Source organism: Dryobates pubescens, chromosome 9, assembly GCF_014839835.1.
Source record: "Dryobates pubescens isolate bDryPub1 chromosome 9, bDryPub1.pri, whole genome shotgun sequence".
Lineage (NCBI taxonomy): Eukaryota > Metazoa > Chordata > Aves > Piciformes > Picidae > Dryobates > Dryobates pubescens.
In genome coordinates, this window is record NC_071620.1 from 36,328,559 (window position 1) to 36,354,812 (window position 26,254).

General features: G+C 44.0%; 1 protein-coding gene across 1 annotated transcript in view; it reads left to right on the forward strand.

Annotated features, from left to right (window-relative positions):
• The first annotated feature begins 11,323 nt into the window (after positions 1 to 11,323).
• Positions 11,324 to 26,254, forward strand: part of MAK (male germ cell associated kinase) — a 29,326-nt gene continuing 14,395 nt past the window's right edge. Inside the window, exons 1-7 of the mRNA XM_054164295.1 lie at positions 11,324 to 11,604; positions 12,247 to 12,301; positions 13,834 to 13,955; positions 14,784 to 14,863; positions 16,360 to 16,492; positions 16,584 to 16,755; positions 24,481 to 24,648. Coding sequence (XP_054020270.1) covers positions 11,504 to 11,604; positions 12,247 to 12,301; positions 13,834 to 13,955; positions 14,784 to 14,863; positions 16,360 to 16,492; positions 16,584 to 16,755; positions 24,481 to 24,648 — 831 coding nt within the window. The 5' untranslated portion in view covers positions 11,324 to 11,503. The remainder of the gene's footprint in view (positions 11,605 to 12,246; positions 12,302 to 13,833; positions 13,956 to 14,783; positions 14,864 to 16,359; positions 16,493 to 16,583; positions 16,756 to 24,480; positions 24,649 to 26,254) is intronic.

The following is a 26,254-nucleotide window of genomic DNA, read 5'->3' on the forward strand; positions in this document are numbered from 1 at the left end:
ACTCAAATATTAAAAACTCTGGTCTATGTATATTTTCCTCTGTTTTTGAATACCTATATGCTACTGTAGCCTTCCAATAAATGTGAAATCACAGTTAAAACCAAAGCACCACCTAAATTAATGCCAGCAGCTAGCTTCGACACCCAGAACCTTGCAACGCGGTTATCAAACGGGTAAACAAATCTTACAAAGCAAAGTGGTACAAATACCTGAGATTTAAGAATCATTCTTTCTGGGGTAGTTTATTGACTTTCTTTTTATACTTAGAAAACAACGTGTGCAGCCTGATATGTGAATTTGACCCATACAGGAAATTAGTTAAGTGTCCTGTTTCAGAGCTGGATTGATCAGCATTTTAAAACTTCAAACCATGTGAAGCAGGAATTCACACCCCCAAAACCCTAGTTCATCTGCATCATGCTTACTTTGTCTTTCAGGCTATTCACTATATACCTCACTTGGCTTTGTGAAACTCTTATGGCCATTCTTCTACCTGATGTTTTATCTTACTGACAAGAAGAAGTTGAAGTAAGCATCATCACTTTGACAATTTGCCCATTTAATGAACTAAAAGCAACAAGGATGTAGGGGGGAAGCCAATAAAAGAATCAACCCCAAGTTACCACCCAGGAAGGCTGATGCAAAGTTTGAGGGTTTAGGAGCATATAAGACTGCTCATTTACAGAACTGAGCTTTTTCATTTATACTCCAAATCATATTGAAGCATTTCTTGTGTATGCTAAAAACTAAGATTCACAGCCTTCAAAGTTTAAAAGAAATATATTGGAGGGGAGTAAGGCCAAAGAAAATTGCTAAAAACATCTGAATAGATCCAGAGAGGATGCAAATATCATAGAAAATTTTAAAGCTGTAGGTTGTTCCATTTTCTATTGATTTTAGGGCAGTTAGATGAACATATCTCAAGCTTCAAGTGTATTAACACATTAGGACAAGCTGTAGGGGGTTGTACTGTTGATATCACTGGTATAAAACTTGCCTCTGTAGCTGAATGCTTAAATCTTCATGCTATGCTCTGACACACATCCTTTTAAGCAGAACTTTGTACATCAATTAATAAAATGCAGCTATAGTTGTGTTAAGTTGCAACTCTTTGGGTGTGGACTTCTAAAAACCAGCTGTTTAAGCACAGCAAAAAGCTCTGGTAGCAATTTGTAGCATCATTAAAACAAATAAAACCACTCTAAAGATCATCTCAGTCTGTCTTCACTTTTCTCCTTTTCATGCCCAAGTGTCTCAGACAAGATAGCTGTACATTACCTTTTTCAGCTAAAAGATCAGATGCAGCAAGTCTAGTGCTGTACATACTTTTCTCTCCAAAGTATATAAATATAAAGGCAACATGAGCTGCTGTAACAAAAAAAGCTGACTCTGAAAGCCTCTTTGTTAGTTTACATAGCTGCAGGACTGACTAAAAGCATGTTTCTCAAGCAAAGCAGCATCCTGAAGAAAGACGTGCTGCCTTTGGTCCCTGAGTAAGCAGCTTCTCTTCCATTAATCATCCCCTTCAAGCATGGTTTCTGGTCCTGCCTTAAGCACATGAGAGGAGCCCCTTGCTAGCCCGCATCCTGTACTGCAGCAGACATCTTCGTCTAACAAATTCCAATTGTTATGGCAGTCATAGAGGGAGGGAGAAGAAGGTGCTTTCAGAGCTTGGCCACCTGTGTCTCTGACTTGATATGGACAACAAGGGCCCTACTGAGGTAAAGTACCACCTGTCCCCACGCAGAAACTGTCCTATGTACCAAACTAGCAGCCTCTTAATAGCCAAGTTTAAAAGCCTGATTGTTGAATGGAGACCTCCTAGAGACAAGAGGCCACATGACAATATTTTTCAACTGTCTACCCACCAAAGGCAGCCATGTCACACATCAAATGGGTCCAACCACAAGTGGGCATCATTTTGTGATCCCATCTCCTCTTGCTTGGAGGACAGAGCCTGGCATACTATCCTGCTCCATGGACGTGGGTGTCCACTCAGTCCTGCCAAAAACCTCCCACAAGAGGCTGAGTAATTCATAGAATCATAGAATAGCTTAGGTTGGAAGGAACCTCCAGAGATCAACTCCCCTGCCATGGGCAGGGAAGCCTCTCAACTAGACTTGGTTGCTCAAGGCCTCATCTAACTTGGCCTTAAATACCTCTGGGGAGGGGACACCTACAACCTCTCTGGGCCACCTATTCCAGAGTCTCACCACCCTCGTACAGAAGAACTTCTTCCTAAGATCCAGTCTAAACCTACTCTCCCTCAGCTTAAAACCATTCCCCCTTGGAATGTGCTTGGCCCTGGCTCCTCTTTCAAAAGCAGGTTACCTCTGGGCTTTTCAAATATGCTAAATGCTGCAAACAAGGCCTGCAGAAACTTGGCTGCTTTAGGCTTGTGGAGCTTGAAGAAGTTAATATCCTTGTTTTGGGGTACAGTCATCTTCAAAGACAAAGCCAAGTGCTTCTCCAAGCTCAGTGGGTAGAAACCAGAGCTACTCTACAGACACCAGTGATACAACAGAGCAGAGTATGTTTTTTGAGACTGTGGGTTGTTTTATCCTGGGAGCTGTCTGAGATTTTTTTTTTCTTGGATTTCTAGGGTTTTTCTTTGCATATTTTTGGGGGGAAGCTATCCTAATACATCTGAGCTACTCATTCACAAAAGCAGATCATGTTTCTTGAGAGGTAACATTTTGCAGGATACCCAGCACAGTTTTAGAGATGCATTTAGGAAAGTTCATGTCATTCCCACCCTTATCAGTAGCAGTCACATGTAGATGAAACAGGGAAAACTGTGACATTTAATGTTGCAATAGTTCCTCACAACATCCAGACCAAATGTAGTCCAGGGTTGCTAAAAGCTCTCTGCCTGAGAAATAATGAGGCCAGTGTATGGTGGTGTCCATGTCTGGATAACAGACAGAAATGTCCCTCATTTGTTTCAGGCTCGCTCAAACAGAAACCAAATGAAGTTTATCCAAGGCCTATCAGTTGTAACAGCGCTTGCAATGATATTGTGATGGAGAAGCCAGTTCCAGGCTGGCATTTGGGCAAAGCATCAACACCTTCAAGGGCCACAACCAAAAAAGATTCTTTCAACAGAAAATTAGCAGTGGCTCTGCTCTTGTTATTGTGTAAAATGAGCAGGGAAGCAGGTGCTTGACGATGTTCTTGGAGATCCTTTTGCAAGGCTCACAAACATTGCTGCGTCTCTGTTTCAACTCATTGCCTTTCCTTTGATTTCTTGGTTCATAGCAAAAGCATAGCACAGTACCTCTCTCCTGTCTTTATGACAAAATGAAGTGATAAGTGACTAGGTTGCAGTGCTTGTCCTGCAAGCCATGCTGCAATTTGCCTTAAATACTGGCAAGTTCTGTCTACAGACTCTTTGTCTTCAGGCAGGTGAAGTGCTGGGAAGCATTACAAAATGTACCAACAATTGACAGACACAAGGTTCCAGTAACAGAATTTAGACTCAAGTGTTGGGAGACCTGAAAGGAGGCTGGAGTGAGGTAGTTTTCTCTCAAGTAACAGGAAATAAGACAAGAGGAAGTGGCCTCAAATTGCACCAGCAGATGTTTAGGTTGGAAATCAGGAAAAATGTCATCTCTGAAGGAGTTGTCAAGCACTGGAACAGGCTGCCCAAGGCAGGGGTGGAGTCACCACCCCTGGAGGGATTTAAATGAGGTGTAGATATGGTTCTGAGAGACACAGTTTGGTAGTGACCTGGCAGTGCTGGGTTAGTGATTTGTTGATTAAATTGTTAGTTGTTAGTGATTTGTTGATTAAATTATCTTCCAATGAAACCAATTCTATGATGTGCACATGCACAAAAATAACACTGAAATCATTTAAATGCCAGCCCCCTTGCTTGTGCCAGATATCTTACAAGTGACAGCAATCAGACTAGAAAACACAGAACCATGGAATGGCTAATGTTGGAAGGGACCTTAAAGACAATCTAGAAAGAAGAAACCAAGAATATTGCTATAAGAACTTCTCAGATAAAAGCATTAAAGCAGCTGTAGCCTCCCTCCCTTCCACATTCTCATCTTCCTGGGGAAGGGACTAGAGTTTCATGAGTCTTACAGGACATGGACCATTCAGGCATGAAAGGCCAGCAAGATCCCAGTAAGTGTCACACAAGCTCTGGAAGATGCTGGGAAGCCTCACTCAGACTCAGGGTCTTGAACAGGAGAGCAACCAGAGGGCTAGCTGTGGAAATTTGGTGGCAGCTCCACACAAGGGGGAAGCCCTTTGCTGGGACCAAAAGGCAGCCATAGAATAAGGTTGAGTTGAAGAGAGGGACATGAAAGGACGCAAAGGCAAGTAGGGGACATCACAGTGTCACAAGGCCACCACTGCACCATTTACACTGAAGAGGTACTTCCATACATGCAGTGTACCTATGTAACAGTGTTTAAACACCTCTTTACAGATGAAGGCATGGTTAAATGCTTTGCTATGTATGATTAACTCCTGCTGAACCTCTGGTGGAATTCTGCCTGTGTGGGTGGCAGTACCTTCTCCCTTCTCACATCCAAGCCTCACTTTTAAACTTAATTTGACCTGGGAGGTACCTCTGATGTTTTTATTTTAATAAAGGAAATGGGCATATTCTGTTTCAGAAAAATACGTTGTTTTCTTGTACTTCCATGTCAGCAAACTATGTGTGAGTGGTTGAATCCTTTGGATTCCAGAAAACCACTTCCCATAGCCCCATGTTCCACCCAGTTGACTTGAGGCAGAAGCAATCAATCTGTCAACAAGGCTTAAACCATCACAAACTTACCACAGCAGTAAAAAAAAAGTATAATTACAGCAGCTTCTTCCCCTTTTTCTCAGCAAGCATGAACTGCCAGCAGCTTGGAGATGCAGAAGTGAATTTAAACTTCCCCAAAACATTTCAACCTTTCCCTTGACAGTATCACTAGTAGTCACTGTGTTGAAGAGAACTTTTCTTCTCCCTCACTCTCAAAATCATTAAAAAATAATGTTGAGCCTTAAAGCTTAAAATGAAAGATAAGGCTTTGCTGCCAAATTTTTCCTTTCAGATACTGCACATGGCCATTTTTTTTTTTTTTATCACAGTGGGGAAATGAGGATAACAAAGGACCAAGAAAGAACTTCCTGGTTATTTTTATAAGACATACATATAGATAGTACATAGGACATTTAAGTTCCCCCCTGCATCAATATTATCAATGTGTATTTTAATAAATTTCTTCTAAGAAAAGGAAAGGGGAAAGGGGAAAGGGGAAAGGGGAAAGGGGACAGGAAAAGGAAAAGGAAAAGGAAAAGGAAAAGGAAAAGGAAAAGGAAAAGGAAAAGGAAAAGGAAAAGGAAAAGGAAAAGGAAAAAAGAAAGGGGAAGAGTGGATGGAAAGCTGAGTGCAGGATAAAGACTTGAGGTGGTGCTCAACAGCCAGCTGAAGCTGACCCTGCAGTATGCCCAGATGGCCAAGGCAGCCAACAACATCCTGAGCTGTACCAGGGATAATATAGCCAGCAGGCTTGGGGAAGTTACTGTCCCACTGTACTCAGCACTAGCGAGGCCAAACCTTTAAAAATGGGTTCGGTTTTGGGGCCCTCACTACAAGAAAGACATGGAGGTCCCAGAGAAGGTCCACAGAAGGGCAGTGAAGCTGGCAAAGGATCTGGAGGTCTTCTGAGGAGGGGCTGAGGGAACTGGGGTGGTTTGGTCTGAAGGAAGCTCAAGGGAGATGTTGCTCTCTCCAATTACCTGGAAGTCAGGGGTCAGCCTCTTCTCCCAAGTAACAAGTGCTGAGAGGAAACAGCCTCGAGTTGCACCAGTTAGACTGGACATCAGGAGAATCTTCTTGACTGGAAGGGCTCTCAAACACTGGAACAGGCTCCAGGGAGGCACTTGAATCACCACCCCGGTGGTGTTCAGAAGACAGAGATGTGATGCTGTGAGGCATGGTTCAGCACCAGACTCGTTAAGCTAAAGAATGTTTGGACTCGACGATCTTATTAGTGTTTTTCAACCAAAACGATTCCATGACCACAGACACGAATTCCGTACACGGCGGCCTAGCTGGTGGCTTTATTTAATACACAGTCGCCACTGACGACAGCCAGGAGTCCCTCCCGATCATCTCTTGTCCTGCGGTGCCATCTTCAGGACACGTGTGGCACTGGTCAAGTCCTCACGCACCGGTGCTGTGGTGCTCTGCCAGTTTTCACACGCTTCTGGCTTCTCGCCGCTCCCCGCACTGCTCTTTACCCACCGCCTGCCACCCGCCGCTCCCAGCTCAACTCCCGCCCGCAAGGGTCTGTGGCTGCTGCGGATCCCCGCACCCGCGTGCACGCGCCCCCAGCGCGCACGTCCCCCTGTGCACGCTCACACCCCTGCGCACGCGTGCACGCAGACCCCTCGCGGACGCGCCCCCCTCCGCGCGCGAACCCGGCGCGCCGGCAACCCCGCGCGCAGGGCCCTCCTGCGCGCAAAGCCGCGCGCTCACGCGCATCCCACCACCGCGCGCACACCCCGCGGCCCGCAGGGCTCTCCCGCCCGTGCGCCGAGCCGCTATGACCGTTACACAGGGGCGCGGCCAAGCGTAGGCTCCTCCTGCCGCCGCCCCGCTTGCCCGGCGCTGTCGCCCCGGCGACGCGGGAGAGCTGCCCGGCGGCGGCAGGAGGGGGAGAAGGAGGAAGCGGTGGCGGCCGCCCCCACCCACCATCCGCAGTGCCGTAGTGAGTGGGCGGCCGCGTTCGGGGGTGGTGGGCGTCCGGAGCGGGTGTCCGTGTCTCCTGGGGCCGGCTTCAGGGTCCCACCGGGAGCTGCTAGTTTAGGCTGGAGCGGGAGCGGACCGGCGCCTCTCCTCCAAGTGGTTATTATCCCAGCCCTCAGGGCCGGCCGCTGGTGGTCTCATAGGATCATGGGATGTTAGGGGTTGGAAGTGACCTCTGGAGATCATCGAGTCCAACCCCCCTGCCAGAGCAGGACCATAGAACCTAGTGCGGGTCGCACAGGAACGCGTCCAGATGGGTCTTGAAAGTCTCCAGAGAGACTCCACAACCTCTTTGGGGAGCCTGTTCCAGTGTATTTGAAAGTATGGATATTTATTGCCAATATTGGCTAAGAAAGTCAACAGCATCCTGACCTGTATCAGGAATAGTGTGACAAGCAGATCAGAAAAGTGGTTACCCACTGTACTCAGCACTGATGAGGCCACACTTTGAGTACCGGGTTCAGATGCTGAGGTGCTGGAGGGAAACCAGAGAAGGGCAGTGAAGTTGGTGAAAGATCTGGGGAACAGGTCTTCTGAGGAGCAACTGAGGGAACTGGGATTGTTTAGCCTGAAGAAAAAGAGGCTGAGGGGAAACCTTTTCACTCTCTACAAGTCCTTGAAAGGTTGTGGTGAGGTGGGATTTGGTCTCTTTTTCCTAATAACAAGGGATAGAATAAGATAAAATGGCCTGAAGTTGCACCAGGGGAGGTTTAGATTGGATATTAGAAGAAAGTTCTCCACTGAAAAGGTTCTGAAATACCAAAACAGGCTTCTGAGGGAAGTGGTTGACTCACCATCCCATGAGGTGTTTAAAAGATTCACAGATGAGCTGCTGGTTCAACACCAGACTTGGCAGAGTTAGATAATGGTCGTACCTGGTGATCTTAAAAGTCATTCCCAACCAAAACAGTTCTATTGTTAACTTCTTGCTTGTAGTCATGCTTTTAAATAACTGCTCGTCTTTGATCAATGGATTTACAGTTAATCTCAAGAGCTGGATCCACCTGCCATGGGACTAGATTACTGTCAGCTTTAGTAATACACAGTAACCCCAAAGAAGGTTTTGTAGGACCAATTTTGCTGCTCCCAGGATTGATCATTAAGGGCAGCACCATGCTCTGGGAATGGCTTGGCTGATTGCAGCGGTTACTGCAAACAGGTTGGTGCTGAAATTGGGTTGTAAATGTTCTGCTTATTGGTCTGGGAGCTCTTTATTGGGTCATTTATCCTGGTTTGTGTTTTAATTTGAGAGCAGCCTGTTCAGCATGCAGATGTGGAGCTTTTGGTAACGCCTGATGCTTGTACAGCAGAAATGCAGACAATTTGCCATCATTTGTTACATTTTGTAACACAATTCAGGCATCTAAAGTAATTTAAACTTCTTGCTAGTGCTTAAAACTCCAGTGACACTGTAAAAGTGAAACTTTGCTTAAATTATGTATCTCTTGTTCAGATCCTCTAAATGGACACAAATTGCTAGATTCTTTTGAGCTATTAGATTTTGCCCTCTGTTTGTCCCCTGCTTTAATCCTTCCTTAATCCTGTGTGATGAGATTATGAGCAGTATGTCACAAAGAGTACAAAACAAGCTGGTGTTTACAGTAGGATTTCTCTTTTCAGGCTATTAGTCCAGTGTTATATTTTAGAGTTTCATATTTCTGAGGGAATAATATAAAAGCTTTAGGATGGGAAAGGCCACTTCAGAGGCTTGCATTAACCAGCAAAGCTGGACTGAGCCCTGATTTTTCCCCAGGTTGGTACAAAAGGGCCTTATGGGCTGAGGCCAATGGTCTGAGGTTCAACAAGGGAAACAGTTGCTGGAAACTGCCTGATGATGGAAAAGGATCTGGGAATGTAGGTCAGCAGCTGACTGGGTATGAGCAAACGTATCCCCAGGTGGCCAAGAAGACCAACAGCATCCTGTCTTGTATCTGGAATTGCCCCCCTGTACTCGGTACTGATGAAGTCTCACCTCAACCACTGTGTCTTCAGTTTTGGGGTCCTCACTACAAGGAGGATGTTGAGGTGCTGGAGATGCTGAAGTGTTTCTATAGAAGGGCAACAAAGCTGGTGAGGGGTCTAGAGCACAGTCTTGTGAGGAGTGGGCTGAGGGAACTGAGGTTGTTTAGCCTGAAGAAAAGGCTTGGGGGAGACATTCTCGCTCTACAACTACCTGAAATGAGGTTGTAACAAGGTGGGAATCAGTCTCTTCTCCCCGGTAACAAGTAATAGGACAAGAGGAAATGGCCTCAAAGTGTACCAGGGAAGGTTTAAGTTGGATGTAAGGAAAAATGTCTTCTCTGAAGGGGTGGTTGACCCCTTGAGCTGCCCAGGCAAGTGGTGGAATCGTGTGTGGTGTATACAGTCTTCTGGTTGTTTGTTTTTTTCCACTGCATTTGGTTAATTTTCAGTTGGTGGTGTCTCACTATAAGACTTACCTCATTTGGTTTTTTTTAACTCTAAGTGACCAAGACAACTCTTTCATGAGAGTCATGAGTGGACTGGCCAGGTGAAGGTATGCAGAATGTATGATGGTACTTAGAGATTGTTGTTGGAGCGCATAGTTTTCACTATGCCATGTGCGTTTCCATAGAGCAGTTTTGACACTTCTGCTTGACTCTTGAAGGGGTGTTCTCCAAGGCTCAGTGCTGGGCCCAGTCTTGTTCAGCATTTTCATCAATGACCTGGAAGAAGGGACAGTTGACTGATGTCACAAAACTCTGAGGAGTCGCTGACACACCATCAGGCTGCGTAGGGTCCTGCACTTGGGGAGGAATAACCGATGCACCAGTACAGGTTAAGGGTTGACCTCCTGGAAAGCAGCTCTGTGGAGAAGCTCTGGGAGTGCTGGTGGACAAGTTCACCACAAGCCAGTAATGTATGCTCATGGCCAAGAAGGCCAAATGGTATCTGGAGTGTGGTATGGTATGGTATGGTATGGTATGGTATAGTATAGTATAGTATAGTATAGTATAGTATAGTATAGTATAGTATAGTATAGTATAGTATAGTATAGTATAGTATAGCCAGCAGGTTGAGAAACATAGAGTGGTGGGAATTGGAAGGGACCTCTGGAGATCATCTAGTCCAGCACCCCTGCTAAAGCAGATTAACCTAGATCAGGTTGCATAGGATTGCATCTAGGCAAGTTTGGAATCTCTCCAAAGGAGACTCCACAACCTCTCTAGGCAGCCTGTTCCAGTGCTACGGCACCCTCATAGGAAAGAAGTTTTTCCTTGGGTTCAGATGGAACCTCTTGTGTTCCAGGTTGTGCCCATAGCCCAAGTTAATTTTATTATTGAGTTTTGCCAGGTCAGTAAATCTCAGGCCTGAAACTTCTTACTCACTGAATTTGAATTCCTTAATCAGTTTTGACAGCCAGTAGCTAAATCTGGCGTAATGACTACAGAATTGCATCCTGAATTCTGCATCTCCTGCAGAGGTAGGCTGACTGGATGCCAGTTGATTTGAGATTTACTTGGCATTTCCAGACAGGTAGAGATAATGCTGGAAATTCAGTGAGCTGGCAGTGATTTGTGTTTGAGCATTTGGATTACAGTGATGGGTGCTTATATTTTCCTGGGCCTAAATGGATGACTAATGTGAGCTTTCAGAAGTGCCATAATATCAGGTTTTAGGACTGTGTCTGGTAGGCAGGTTAGAATTAGGATTTGTACACAGGACCTGTGGGAACTGGCCTTCATCTGTGTGGGTGATAGATAGTGATGTGTATAATGAAAGCTCAGGTTCAAATTCAAGTTTGAATAAGAATTCACATTAAGGCTGACATATTTACCATAGCACCCTGTGCAAAATTTGGGTCCTTCTATACATTTTCCCAAACTTTGTTCTTGCCTTGATTGTAGGTTAGGAACCTGCTGCTGCCTGCATATTAAGTGTAATGAGTTCTGTGATGTCCAGAGGACACCAGCCTTAAACACACTTCTCTGTTTATAGGGAATTAGGGCAGTAATCCTGCCTTTTCAGTCCCTACTTTAAACCTCATCCTGGACTAAGCACCTTCTATAATTTGAAGGATTCAAAGGAGCTAGTTATAGAATCATAGAATGGTTTGAGTTGGAAGAGACCATTGAAAGTCATCTAGTCCAATCCACCCAGCAGTGAGCAAGGACATCTTCACCTAGATTGGGTTGTTCAGAGCATTGTCCAATCTGACCTGGAATGTTTCCAGGAATGGGGCATCTACTGGCTCTCTGGCCAACCTGTGCCAGTGTTTCACCACCCTCAGTGTGAAAAATTACTTCTTTATATCCAGTTTAAATCTCCCCTGTTGTAGTTTAAAACCATCACCCCTTGTCCTGTCACAACAGGCCCTGCTAAAAAGTCTGTTGCCATCTTTCTTGTAGGCCCCCTTTAAGTACTGAAAGGCTGCAATCAAGACCACACACACATTGAAGTGTTCTATTTAATGAACACCTACAGATCTGGGGGGTGGTTTTGTTAGATACAAACAGTATCTAACAGATGTATTTCCCTATTTTATTTTTTCTAAGGAGCTGTATGAGGATGAAGATGTTCCTTGGCCTCATAAACGTTACGTCTGGATCTCGTAGCAGCTGCGAGGAGGAGCCTAATGAATGTCCCGCTCCATTATGAGAGCACATTCACCAACATAAAACAGTTCAGAAGAAGGTTTTGCCAAGACAAAAGGGGACAGAATCCATTAATAAACCAGAAGACATTTAGAATTGCTTAAATTTTGTGGCTGTTTGGGTCTTAAGGAAAATGAACCGTTACACAATCATCAAGCAACTCGGTGATGGCACCTACGGCAGTGTGTTGATGGGGAAGAGCGTGGAGTCAGGAGAACTTGTGGCTATCAAAAGGTGTGTAACTCTAAATTCAGTCGAGGAAAGCCTAAAGATTTTCACTTTTAACTTTATTGTTATCTGCCAGCCATGTAGAATGGGGAGGGGGGCAGCAATCATAGACTCAAATAAGGTTTGAACGGTCTGCAAGATCATCAGGTGAAACCATTAATCTGGCACCTTCAAGTCCACCACTGAACTGTGTCACTCAGCACCACATCTACATGGGTTTTGAATGCTTCCAGAGACATCTTTAACTACATGAGGTTGCTCAAGGCCCCATCAAGTTTGACCTTGAATGTCTCTAGGTATGTGCCATGTACAGCTCTCTGGGCAACCTGTGCAAGTACTTCACTACCCTCGTTGTAAAGAACTTCCTCCTAGCATTCTTGGTGTTTTTAGAAATACCTTGGAGAGTCAGGGCTGACTACTACTCTAAAAAATTGTTTGCAATGATGAATCATCCAACACTTACACTGTTAGCAATTCCAAGGGTAGAGTTTGTTTGAATTGTGTTGCTTGAAGGGTATTCTAGAATGCTTTACATTGAGTTAAAAACACAGCTACTGCTGCACTTGAAAAACAGCATTTAGATTTTGTTGGTCTAAAATGTTTCTGTGCTGTTCACTGAAAGTACCTTATCTTGCATTTGTATTTCAGAATGAAAAGGAAATTCTACTCATGGGATGAATGTATGAATTTGAGAGAAGTCAAGGTAAAATGGTGAACACAACCACATTTAAAACTGTCTGATCAGGTTTGCATGGAGCAGAAGATTTACAATGTCCAAGCATAAGGCCAAACTCTGAACTCTCTAAATGAGGAGTGACAGATTCCACATAACCATGGGCTGCTGGCACACCTTGAGCTCCTGCTGCTTTGTGGAATATCCCACTATTCCCAAGCAGTGGCCATGTCTTGTAGCCAAGATTCTTATCTTTGAGAGAAGATAAAGATACTGATTCTGTGTATGTTTCTGTGCTTTGTCATCCTGGGTTTTCATTTGACTGACAGATTTCTTTGTCATGCCCCATCTTTATATATCTTGTATTTGAGGCATTTGTAGGGCAATGGAGTTTCAGTTTGCCAACTGGCACTTGAAATCCTGGCCTTAAATTCCAAGTCATCCCATACTTTGGGCATCAGATTTTCTATACATACAAAACTCCCTAACAAAGGAGTTGAGTGTCCTCAACTTAAGTTTAATTTACTGGAGTTTGCCCACAATCAGTATCTCCAAGAAGAACAACCACAAGAGAATCTTTGCTCTTAAAAGTTTCATAGCAAAAAAAAAGAATTGCTGTGTTTTTTTTAGTTCTGTAAGCAAGAGCTGTTCCAGGTTCAGAACTGTCTGTCCTTGTACAGAGTTAGGGGTTTGTGTTAATCTGTACCCCAGCTATGATATAATTCCTAGAAATAGAAGGTTTAATCTACTATTCTGTAAATTCATAGTATCATAGTATCAGTCAGGGTTGGAAGGGACCACAAGGATCATCTAGTTCCAACCCCCCTGCCATGGGCAGAGACACCCCACACTAGATCAGGCTGGCCAGAGCCTCATCCAGCCTGGGCTTAAACACCTCCAGGCATGGGGCCTCAACCACCTCCCTGGACAACCCATTCCAGGGCTTCACCACTCTCATGGTGAAGAACTTCCTCCTCACATCCAGCCTGAATCTCCCTACCTCCAGCTTCATTCCATTCCCCCTAATCCTATCACTACCTGAGATCCTGAGAAGTCCCTCCCCAGCCTTCTCGTAGGCCCCCTTCAGATACTGAAAGGCCACAATAAGGTCACCTCAGAGCCTTCTTTTCTCCAGACTGAACAGCCCCAACTCTTTCAGTCTGTCCTCACAGGAGAGGTGCTCCAGCCCTCTGATCATCCTTGTGGCCCTTCTCTGGACATGCTTCAGCATGTCCATATCCCTCTTGTAATAGGGCCTCCAGAACTGGAGGCAGTACTCCAGGTGGGGTCTCACCAGAGCTGAGTAGATGGGGAGAATCACCTCCCTTGACCTGCTGGCCACACTTCTCTTGATGCAGCCCAGGATCTGATTGGCTTTCCGGGCTGCAAGTGCACACTGAGAGCTCATGTTGAGCTTCTCATCCACCAGCACCCCCAAGTCTCTCTTCTCTGAGCTGCTTTAAATTCAGTGCTAGAAACTTTTACATGTTGAAAATGTAGTTCTGGTAAGGCATCAAGGTCATTGTGGAAGTTACCTGAAGCCACACTTTGCTCTGTTACAGTCTCTGAAAAAGCTGAATCACGCCAATGTAATCAAATTGAAGGAAGTCATACGAGAAAATGACCATCTTTACTTTGTGTTTGAATACATGAAGGAAAATCTCTATCAGTTAATGAAGGACAGGTATGTCTCTTTCACAGAACAAATAGTGCCCCATTTTGGTTTATTCAATGATTATTTTTTTTAGGCTAGATTGAAGAACACATTGGAATTTCTGGTTTTGGCTCTTGTTGCAGCCCCACTGATGTGAACAGGAGTTGCTTCACCTGCTTATGTGAGGGTAGAATTCTGCATTGCTCTGCATTACCATATTGCATGTTGTAATGCTCTTGGAAAGAACAGTTTGCTCAGCTGCTAACATCATGGTTTGCATGTATTTGGTGTGCAGAGCCATGAGAGAAGTTCCAAATACTATTTTACTTTATTAGCCTTCACTTTTACATGTAAAGGATTGGATAAACACTCTTAGTTCTGCTTTTGGCCTAAGATGGGGATGATCATCTGCATGTGTATGCATGAAAGCTCATAAGGAAGGCCTACATATGGACTAATTGTGTGATGTTGCAATCTTGGACAAACAGTACTTAGCAAGGCTTGCAAGGTGGACTTTGGAATAGGGCCTGCCTTTTCACTCATGTTTTTCTTTGTTGAAGTCTTTTGCCTTGAATGTGTGTTTCCTTCAGACATTGTCTTGCATCTTAACTGTGATATTAGCTTCTCCAGAGAGGCAGGATCATTAACCTTGCTGCAGGGAAGTCCCTCTTCAGAACTTAGTGAAATTTAGGCTTGGCAACAGGTGAGGTTTGAAATGAGAGCTCACTGCATCTGGCTTACTTGGTGTGCAGGATCTGATAGGTCTGTTTTTCATCTGTTTGTGAAGGAATACATGTGTTCTGAAGACACACTACTTTTTCTTTAATTATATGAAGTTGTCTGTCTCTTTCTTTACAGAAACAAGTTGTTCCCTGAGTCAGTCATCAGAAACATGATGTATCAGATATTACAAGGGCTAGCTTTTATCCATAAGCACGGTAGGTTTCATGCTGCAGTTTAACTGTGTTGTTCTTTGTTAGAAAATCAGATAGTGCACAATAATAACATGAATAAAAATCCCTAGCAAAGGCTATTCATCATCTCTAATAAAGATTATTCTTAGGCATTTCAAATATGGTGAATTTTTAAACCATACCTGAAGTTACACTTTCTTGCAGCAAGTGAATTTCATTCCAATTTGTTTATATTATAACAAATATTGTATATCAGTTAAACAGCAGAATTGATTTGCTGAGGTACTTAACTGCTGTCCAGGTATGTGAGTGCTCAAACCAACAGAAAGCATTCAACAAACTTATCATAGAATCAATAAGGTTGGAAGAGACCTCAAAGATCATCAAGTCTAACCTGTCACCCAACACCTCATGACTACTAAACCAGTCCCTTTTGAACACCTCCAGGGACAGTGACTCCAGCACCTCCCTGGGCAGCCCATTCCAATGGCTAACAACTCTCTCAGTGAAGAACTTTCTCCTCACCTCGAGCCTAAACTTCCCCTGGTGCAGCTTGAAACTGTGTCCTCTTGTTCTGGTGCTGATTATCTGGGAGAAAAGACCAAGCCCCATCTGGCTACAAACTCCCTTCAGGTAGTTGTAGACAGCAATAAGGTCTCCCCTGAGCCTCCTCTTCTCCAGGCTAAACAATCCCAGCTCCCTCAGCCTCTCTTCATAGGGTTGTGCTCGAGGCCTCTCCCCAGCCTCGTTGCCCTTCTCTGGACACGTTCAAGAATCTCAATGTCCTTCTTAAACTGAGGGGCCCAGAACTGGATACAGGACTCAAGGTGTGGCCTAACCAGTGCTGAGTACAGGGGCACAATGACTTCCCTGCTCCTGCTGGCCACACTATTTCTGATGCAGGCCAGGATGCCATTGGCCTTCTTGGCCACCTGGGTACACTGCTGGCTCATGTTCAGCCACTCTGACCCCAGCCTGCAGCACTGCATGGGGTTGTTGTGACCAAAGTGCAGCACCCAGCACTTGGGCTTGTTGAATGCTATCCTGTTGGGCTCATTTCTTATATTAGCATTCACAAACAGAATTTTGCTGTCTTTTGTACGCCATGCCTGCAAATTGTTGTCATGATGATAAATAAGCTAGTTAAAAATCATTCCAGGAACTTTATAAATCAAGTCACTGTGGCAGATGTTTAGTTTTCCAATATCCAAAACTGACAAAGCACTCATTGCTTTTGCAGAAGATCTTACTCAGAAATTGGTTATTTGATATTGCTCCAGTAGCTGATATATTTTCCTTTGTGTGTTAATGACAGCTTACATAATTTTAAGAGCACTTGGTATAATAATCACTGGAGGGAAAATGTGTGTGCTTGTTTGGGGGAGAGTTACTGTTCTTCCATGTTGAGTTAAAACAACAAGCTTTGCTCTTCCAAAACATCCCTAAGCAGCCTTTGGGTTACTCCATCAAGAAGTGGTGACACAATAATTTGCCTTTCTTTTCTGTCTGCTCTTCCACAGGATTTTTTCACAGAGATATGAAGCCAGAAAATCTTCTGTGTATTGGACCAGAGCTTGTGAAAATAGCAGATTTTGGGTTGGCGAGAGAGCTGAGGTCACAGCCACCTTACACAGACTATGTGTCTACCAGGTGGTAAGTATATTGAGAAGCTAATATGTTATCTTGACTAATTACCTTTCTCTTACCATTTTAATTTATCTGTTCTTTCTTTCCATTGTCATAGGTACCGTGCTCCTGAAGTTTTGCTGAGGTCATCTATTTATAGCTCACCTATTGACATGTGGGCAGTTGGCAGCATAATGGCTGAATTGTACACCCTGAGACCTCTTTTCCCAGGCACAAGTGAAGTAGATGAGATCTTCAAAATTTGCCAAGTTTTAGGGACTCCAAAGAAGGTAAGATTTAGAAACAGTCACACAAATGTATTTAAAACAAACAAACAAACAAGTTAAAGAAAATGATTATTAAATGTTTAATATTATCATAACATCTTCACAGGTAAGCTTAAAAATGTGGGTTAAATGAGTGGGCAGCAAGGTGGATTGAGAAGCTCAGAGCATTGTGATCAGTGGTACAGAGGGTAGTTGGAAGCCTGTAGCTCACATTGTTCCCCAGTGTTCAGCACTGGGTCCAGTCTTGTTCAACATCATCAGTGACCTGGATGAAGGGATGGAGTGTACCCTCAGGAAGCTGGCTGATAATGCAAAACTGGAAGGAGTGGCTGGCACACTTTCAGGCTGTGCTGCCATTCAGCAGGAATGTGGACAGGCTGGAAAGTTGGGTAAAGGGGAATGTCTTGAAGTTCAGCAAAGGCAAGTGTAGGGCCCTGCACCTGGGGAGGAATAAACCCACACACCAGTGCAGGTTAGGGGTTGACCTGCTGGAAAGCAGCTCTGTAGAGAAGGACTTGGGAGTGCTGGTGGACAGCAAGTTATCTATGAGCCATCAATGTGTCTTCGTGGCCAGAAATGCAAATGGTATCCTGGGGTGCATTAAGAACAGTGTGGCCAGCAGGTCGAGGGAAGCTCTCCTCTGTCTCTGCCCTAGTGGGGCTCTATCTGGAGTAATACAGTTTGAGAGGCAAGGAACTACTGGAGAGAGTCCAGCAGAGGGCTACAAAGATGATGAGGGGACTGGAGCATCTGTCTGACCAGGAAAGGCTTGAGACACTTGGGGCTGTTTAGCCTGGAGAAGAGAAGACAGGGTGGATCTTACCATTGTTTATCAATATCTAAAGGGTGTGGTTCAAAGAGATGGGGCCTGTTTCTTTTTCCTGGTCCCCAGTGACAGGACAAGGGGCAGGGGACCCAAACTGGAACACAGGAAGTTCCACCTGAACAGAAACATCTTTTCTGTGAGAGTGCCTGAGCACTGGAACAGGCTGCCCAGAGAGATTGTGGAGTCTCCTTATCTGGAGTGATTCCAAACCTACATGGATATGATCCTATGCAACCTGCTTTGGGTGACCCTGCTTCAGCAGAGGATGTGGACTGGATGGTCTTTAGAGGTCTGTTCCAACTTCTACCATGCTGAGATTCTGTGATGTCTCTCAGAACATACATATAAATTACTGTTATAAGTAGGGTTTTTGTAACTCTTAAGCTTCCATTAAAGTATGACATCTACTCTTCTGTTGTATATTAGCATCTGTTGTACATCCTAGCACAACATGTAGCCTTGCTCTCCTCTGATGAAAGACAGACAAAATTGTTTGATTTAGTTACCTAAAGCTATGTATATTGGAAAGGAAAGCAGAAGTTGCTCAGGATTTCCTTTTGCCACGGCCTACTTGCTAGTAATTCTTCTGGGCTGGCACCTGGAATTTGGAGCTTGTAGAAGAACTCCTAAATAAAACAAATGATACCACTTTTCTTATTTTTAAAAGATAAAGGAAATGCTTGACTTCAAGCACAGATTGCTTATAAATATTATTAGCAATAAAAAGTAATGGAAGAAAAATGTGCAGTGTTTTAGAGAGGAAATAATCCTTTTCAGTTATTTTCTGGTTCTGGATGGCCTAAATACTACTTAAAATATCAAGAAAGGTTTGGGTAGTGGATATTAAATTATGCAACTGTATTTGCTTCAGTTTAAAAGTTGTTTTAGCAAAGGGTTGTATGAACATGGAAGAAAAGGATAAGCTGACCTTCAGAATTTTGAAGAAATTGAGAACAGACCATAGAGTATAAAGTTGGAGGGGGAAAGATGGCAAGAGATAGCAGATGTGTATCAGTACTTTATGGGTGCAAGCAGAACTTGGTGAAATAACTTGACTGAACACAGTCTCTAGATTTGGAAAACCAAAGGGTGGGAGAGAAACATGTCCATTTTATTCTACTGCTATACAATAATAGCATAATTATTGTCCCCTAAAGGAGCTGTTGTTGACAGAGAAGTGAGGAACAGCACCCTTCAACCAGGAATAGGTTAAGCTTAGCACAGAAAGTACAGAGCTTGAAGTGATGGGAAAACATCCAAGAAAACATACTGAGAAACAGGTGCAAAGTCATGATGGAGCAGAGAGTAAAAGGTCAGAGAGGAGGAAAGTCACAGATGATATGTTGTGGAAGTAAAAATGGAGTCTGGAGGACTAAGTGGAAATTGCTGCAACGTGTAAAACAGTGCTTGCTATGACAGCTGTGCATCAGAAAGAATGTGTAGTATGAGCAGTATGAGCAGTATTGGAAGACTGGAGTCTTCAAACACAGATGTCAAGTTTCTCAAGCAGCTCACAGGTCGAGGAAGATGAACATTTCACTATATGTTAAGAATATCTGTGACACAGCAACATGCCAGCTCCTGGAATGTTTCCAGTATGCAGTGCAAATAATTTGTGGAAGCCCAGGGCAATGAGAGAGAGATTTTTCATTGTGTGTAGTGGCAGAGCAGGACTGAGCTGACTGCTGTGGGATTTCTCTACCTTTGTAAGCAGTTGAACAGAAGCAAATCGTGACTGCACTCTTGTTCCCTGACTAGCAAGCTGATGGCTTGGGAAAGCAGGGAGCAAACCACCAGCTGAGTATTTCAAGAGGAAACTGTTGCCTCTTCCAAAGACCTGAAGGGCTAGAGACTCTCTAAGTCAGCCCTCCAGGATCAAGAAGCTGTAATTAGTTTGGGAATTTTATCTTCTTACAACAATGCCTGAGGCATTCTTCAGGGAGATCACTGTGCAAGAAGAGCACTTAAATATTATGATAAAAATGATCACAAGAGATTCATTTGTTCCAAGTGAAGTACTCTTCTGCACTGTGAAAAATACAAGCTGTTATTTTAATAGTCCATTTTTGCAGCTAGTTTTACAAATAGTGATTTTTATTTTCTTTTTCAGGCAGAAATTTTATTTATTCCATTATCCTGCAATAAGGAATTATAGGAGTTATGCCCAGAAGCTGTGTGCATTTCAATTTGCTTTCCTTTCAATCCACAGTACCTTACTAATGACTTCTTTTGAGTTTGGGCGAGTTTGGAATGGAATGGAATGGAATGGAATGGAATGGAATGGAATGGAATGGAATGGAATGGAATGGAATGGAATGGAATGGAATGGAATAGACCAGGTTGGAAGAGACTGCCGAGATCATCACGTCCAACCCATCATCCAACACCATCTGATCAACTAAACCATGGCACCAAGAACCCCATCAAGTCTCCTCCTAAACACCTCCAGTGATGGTGACTCCACCACCTCCCTGGGCAGCCCATTCCAATGGGCAATCACTCTTTCTATGAAGAACTTCTTCCTAACATCCAGCCTAAACCTCCCCTGGTGCAGCTTGACACTGTGTCCTCTTGTTCTGGTGCTGGTTGCCTGGGAGAAGAGACCAGCCCCAGCCTGTCCACAACCTCCCTTCAGGTAGTTGTAGACAGCAATAAGGTCTCCCCTGAGCCTCCTCTTCTCCAGGCTAAGCAACCCCAGCTCCCTCAGCCTCTCCTCATAGGGCTTGTGCTCCAAACCCCTCACCAGCTTTGTTGCCCTCCTCTGGACACTTTCCAGCAACTCAAAATCTTTCCTAAACTGAGGGGCCCAGAACTAGACACAGTACTCAAGGTGTGACCTAACCAGTGCTGAGCACAGGGGAGAATGACCTCTCTGCTCCTGCTGGCCACACTGCATTCTTTGTAAACATGTACATAAAGATGATCTAATTCCATTCCAACACACATCAGATTCTCATTAGTTAAAAGGAATCACTAATAGTAACCAGACAACTAATGCACTGTTGAATCTAACAGTTTGTTGTAGGTTAAGGATTAACTGTAAGACTACAGATATAAAAGTCCTACAGGGGACTGGAAAGTCTTGAGACAGAGGCACGGGATATTGTAATTTGTTATTCCATTCCCTTTTCATGTATTTAAGAGACAGCACTTCAGCAATTCTCGCTCTCTCCTCCAGGAGCGTGGCTTTTGCTTTCATTTGCAGCATGGGGTAGGATTAGGAAGAAATTCTACACAGAGTGAGTGATTGCCCATTGGAATGGGCTGCCCAGGGAGGTGGTGGAGTCACCATCATTGGAGGTGTTCAGGAGGAGACTTGATAGGGTGCTTGGTGCCATGGTTTAGTTAATTAGGTGGGTTGGATTGGTTGATGGGTTGGATGCGATGATCTTGAAGGTCTCTTCCAACCTGGTCTGGTCTATTCTATTCTATTCTATTCTATTCCCAAGGCAGCCTGTTCCAGGGCTTACCTGCTCTGTCAGTGAAGAATGTTTTCCTAATAAGCAATCAAAACCACCCCTGGTGCAACCTGATGCCATTTCCTCTCATCCTCTTGCTTGTTGCCTGGAAGGGAGAAGAGACCAACCCTCACCTGGCTCCAACCTCCTTTCAAGTAGTTGTAGAGAGTGAGAAGGTCCTACCCAAGCCTCCTTTTCTCCAGGTTAAACAACCCCAGTTCCCTCAGCCACACCTCAGAAGACTTGTGATTTAATTAGCTGAAGGTTGACAGTGGTGCTTTAAATTATTCCAACTGGGTTTTAATTTTGTTTAATATAATGTATTTTTCATTTTTGCACTTGTACTAATTTCACTCTATCCCTGTACTTCACCAGTTCAGCCCTTACTACTTCATAAATTCTTTATCACTACCTCAGGCAGACAGAATGTCTCCAGCTCCAGTAATGGAGGGAGATGCAGCAGAGGAGGAGAAAAATCTATCTCTATTAATTTAAATGAACAAATTATTCTCTGAGGTAGAATAGGAAGTCACTTGAAATCTTGAGACTTACTTCAACCAGATGTGGTTCATAATTATATTTGAATACTTTGATTACCACAGACTGTGTTAAGAGTGCAGTACTTGAATGGAGCCTACAGGATAGCTGGGGAGGAACTTTTACAGAGGTATGTAGGGACAGAATATGGGGCAATGGCTTCAAAATAGAAGAAGCAAGGTTTAAATTGGACTTTAGGAAGTCTTTCTTCCTCATGAGGGTGGTGAGGCACTGGAACAGGTTGCCCAGAGAAGCTGTAGAGGCTGGAAGTGTTCAAAGCCAGTTTGGATGGGACTTTGAGCAACCTGGTGTAGTGGGAAGTGTCTCTGCCCATTGCAGGGAGGTTTGAACTAGATAATCTTTAAGGTCTCTTCCAACACAAACCATTCCATGATTCTATGAAACTGTTAGACATAAAAAGATGAGTAATAGCTAATACAGTATCTTAAGACCAAATTCTATCAAATCAATCCAATTTACTCCTGTATCAGTGTAACAAGCTCTGTGGAGAAGCTACTACTGTCATACATTGTCATCAGGAAGAGTTCTGATGTTGTTCCTCATGACATTTGCATCAGCATATTTACATATACAAACTGCATGATAGGTGAATACCTGTTCAGAAAGCCTGATGCAGAGAGTAACCTTTACTGATTTGCATTCAAAATGAAACATAGATTGAGTTGGACTCTTGAGTGTTTCTGCATCTGATGAAATGTTAAGGTTGTATTCAAGGCCCTCCAATGCAATAGATTTTACTTCTTCAGTTGGTAGGTAGCAGACTGGGAAGGAGTAAGCATGTTAGAAGTTTCAAATTGACTGTCTTAACACAGCTGCATTCCCTGCCCCATGTTTGGCACCAAAAAGAATGTGATGGTTTAGTGCTAGGACTGAACTGCCTGCTCCCCCAACACAAAAGTGAAGGAAAGAGTGACACACGAAACTCAGGGCTGAGATAAAGAGAGAAGAGTGAGTTTAATGTAACATAAGGTATCATAAGCACCATGCAGAATTACCTTAGCTAATAATGTAGTTAACCTAATAATACAATATGTGCCGGGTTCTGCACATTGGCCACAGCAACCCCATGCAGAGCTACAGGCTGGGGTCAGAGTGGCTGGAGAGCAGTCAGGCTGAGAGGGACCTGGGGGTGCTGGTCGACGGTAGACTGAACATGAGCCTGCAGTGTGCCCAGGCAGCTAAGAGGGCCAATGGCATCCTGGCCTGCATCAGGAACAGTGTGGCCAGCAGGAGCAGGGAGGTCATTCTGCCCCTGTACACTGCACTGGTTAGGCCGCACCTCGAGTACTGTGTCCAGTTCTGGGCCCCTCAGTTTAGGAAGGAGGTTGACTTGCTGGAACGAGTCCAGAGAAGAGCAACAAAGTTGGTGAGGGGTTTGGAACATAAGCCCTACGAGGAGAGGCTGAGGGAGCTGGGGTTGCTTAGCCTGGAGAAGAGGAGACTCAGGGGTGACCTTATTACTCTCTACAGCTACCTGAAGGGAGGTTGTAGACAGACGGATGTTGGTCTCTTCTCCCAGGCAAGCAGTACCAGAACAAGAGGACACAGTCTCAGGCTGTGCCAGGGGAGGTTCAGGCTGGATGTTAGAAAAAAGTTCTATACAGAAAGAGTGATTGCCCATTGGAATGGGCTGCCTGGGGAGGTGGTGGAGTCGCCATCACTGGAGGTTTTTAGGAGAAGACTTGATGGGGTGCTTGGTGCTGTGGGTTAGTTGCTTGGGCGGTGTTGGATTGGTTGATGGGTTGGACGCGATGATCTTGAAGGTCTCTTCCAACCTGGTTTATTCTGTGTATTCTATGTATTCTATATGTACCTTAGCTCAGCCTGTTTGCAGAAGTGCAGTGAAATACACAGTGGGGGGAAAACCAGCATAAAACAGAAAACCAAACCCAGCAGCTACCAACTCCCACTCTTTCCAGCACCATGCCTGCAGACAAGAGACCACACCCGAGAAGCCAGAACCCAGAAGCAGCAACTGGAACAGGAAGCTTCCCATGTTGCAATCTGAACTTCAAGCCCAGTTAGCACTTTCATTTTTGAAGCAGGCATGACTGCAGCGTGGTATGAATAACAGCAGCAGGTTCAACTCAATCCATGACACTTAGTGAAATCTGAGAGGTAGTCTTAAAACCATTTCTGTAGTAGTGTGGAGAGTTCTACAGTGGGAATAATCAGCTGTAGAGATATCTGAGGATAACTGACCCCTGACACCTCTGTGAAAGAGGGTGTGGGAGCTATATTCTGCATCTGTCTTTGTTGCAACAAAGACAAACACTGTACCAGTGTGTAAAGAAAAGACCATGATTTAAAGGGCCATGGTGCTATTAGGCTGACAGTTGGACTTGATGATCTTGGAGGTCTTGTCCAGCTGAAACAGTTCTATGATTAGTTGATTGGGTAGTGTTGGATGATAGGCTGGACATGATGATCTCGAAGGTCTCTTCCAACCTGGTTTATTCTATTCTATTCTAAACTGCACCAGGGGAAGTTTGGGCTGGATGTTAGGAAGAAATTCTTCACAGAAAGAGTGGTTGGCCATTGGAATGTGCTGCCCAGGGAGGTGGTGGAGTCACCATCACTGGAGGTGTTAAAAAAAGACTGGATAAGGCACTTAGTGCCATAGTTTAGTTGATTGGATGGTGTTAGTTAAAGGTTGGACTAGATGATCTCAGAGGTCTTTTCCAAACCAGTTAATTCTGTGATGATTCTATGATGCTGTGTTCACTGGTGTCGAAATAATTGCAATGGAAAAATAGGAATGCCCAATTTCCACTATATAGGAAGGAGCTGCACAAGTATAGCATAAAATTAAACTTCATCTAATACCTCAAAAATACAGAGTTTCTGTTCTTTTATTGGTATTTGTTTTTCCTTCTTCTGAAACAGAGTGACTGGCCAGAAGGATACCACCTTGCTTCAGCCATGAATTTCCGTTTCCCACAGTGCGTCCCTATAAGCCTGAAAACTCTCATCCCAAACGCAAGCAATGAAGCAATACAGCTTATGAGTGATACACTCAACTGGAATCCAAAGAAGAGACCTACAGCAAGTCAGGTTTGAGCACCAAAATGATTAACTATAAGGCTGAATTTTCTTGCATTGTTAAAAAAATTGGTTGCCATAATACTGGTGGCCAGAGAAATGCCTCCTTATTTTGAACACTTTGGTGGGAATGAGACTAAGGAGTGAGAAGAGAAAGTTCTAAGCCTGGCTCAGGAGACATCATAAATTCTTTATTTACTTCTGCAATGTTGGCTTCTGTGTTGGCATGTTTTGAAACTCTTTGTACACAATAGAGAAATTCTGAGCTGCATGTTTCATGAATGATAGCTGTATGTCACCTCTGCAGCCTTCTTTTTCCTCCCACATCTGTGCAAAGGGGGATGTTGAAAATTAAGCTTTGCTTTTTGTGAACTATTTTCACTTGGAGAAAGGAAGTAAACCATGCTAAGTGGTAGGTAAAGAACTTTGTGAAGAATATTGCACTAGGTCACAAAGGTCACAGGTTTTATCCAAGCTGATTTTAAAAACCATATTTCAAGTACCAAGGATGGTTGCATTCTACTGATTTATTATTCTCTTTAGTGTGCATACCTAATGCACTTCTGTTTAGATGGAATACAAATGGGGGGAAAAGTGCACATATTGCAGGTTATCCCAGGTGGATGTAATAGAAGTGATTCAGAAGTGGTTAAGCAGATGGTACCAAGCAGAGCAGCCATTTCTCTCCGCTTTATCAAGTGTAGTTGTTGTTACAATCACTAACTGTAGTCCAGTACTATATATCTCTATACAGAAAATTGCATGGTGCTCCATGAAAGCAAATAACCAGCTTTTGCCCAAGTGAATTGTCAAGGAAGCAGCTGCAGTAGTTGTGTCACAGCCAAAAGAAGAGTTTAATGCATCTACATGGCAGTGTGCACAAAGGCAGCAATTCTCAAGTGCAGCTGAGGCAAAACATCTCTTTGAGACCTAACAAAGAGCAAGATGCTACTGAAGAGGAGTAGCAGAGTGTGTTGTTTTGACATAGGAGCATCTGTTGGTAAAGTATGCCCAAGCTGTGTGGTGGACATGATAAAGTTCAGAGAAAAAGAATGAAATACACATCTGCCTGAAGACAGAAACTGTAGTTTCCCTATAAACACCATGAAGGCACAGCAGGCACAGTGGAGGTACTTAAAACCAAACCAGGAAATGCTGGTGCTAAGAAAAGGAAGGAGAATGTTAATTTACAGTCTTCCATTGGAAAATTCATACATTAATATTAAATGGCAATCACCACACTTTTGTGGTGAAGCTCTTCATCAAGTTGCCAAAACATAGTTAGCAGTGGAAACATAATAAACATAATAGAGCATGTGGTAAAGTGGAGAGTACCTGATCTGCTGTACCAGTGGAGGCAGGGAATGGAGACCCGTGTGCAAGTGAAGACATAAGGTTCACTGATGAATTAGCAATCATGGGAGCACCTGAGAACAGCCAGGTAAGAATTTAAGCTTCTCCCTACAGAAAGGTGGCAAGACCTTTAGACCAACTGAAATGCATTTACACTAATGCACACAGCATGGGAAGCAAACAGGAAGCCATTGTCTGTCAGGAAAATGATGATATAGCAGTCATCACAGAAATATGGTGTGATGTCTCATGTCTGAGAGCTCAC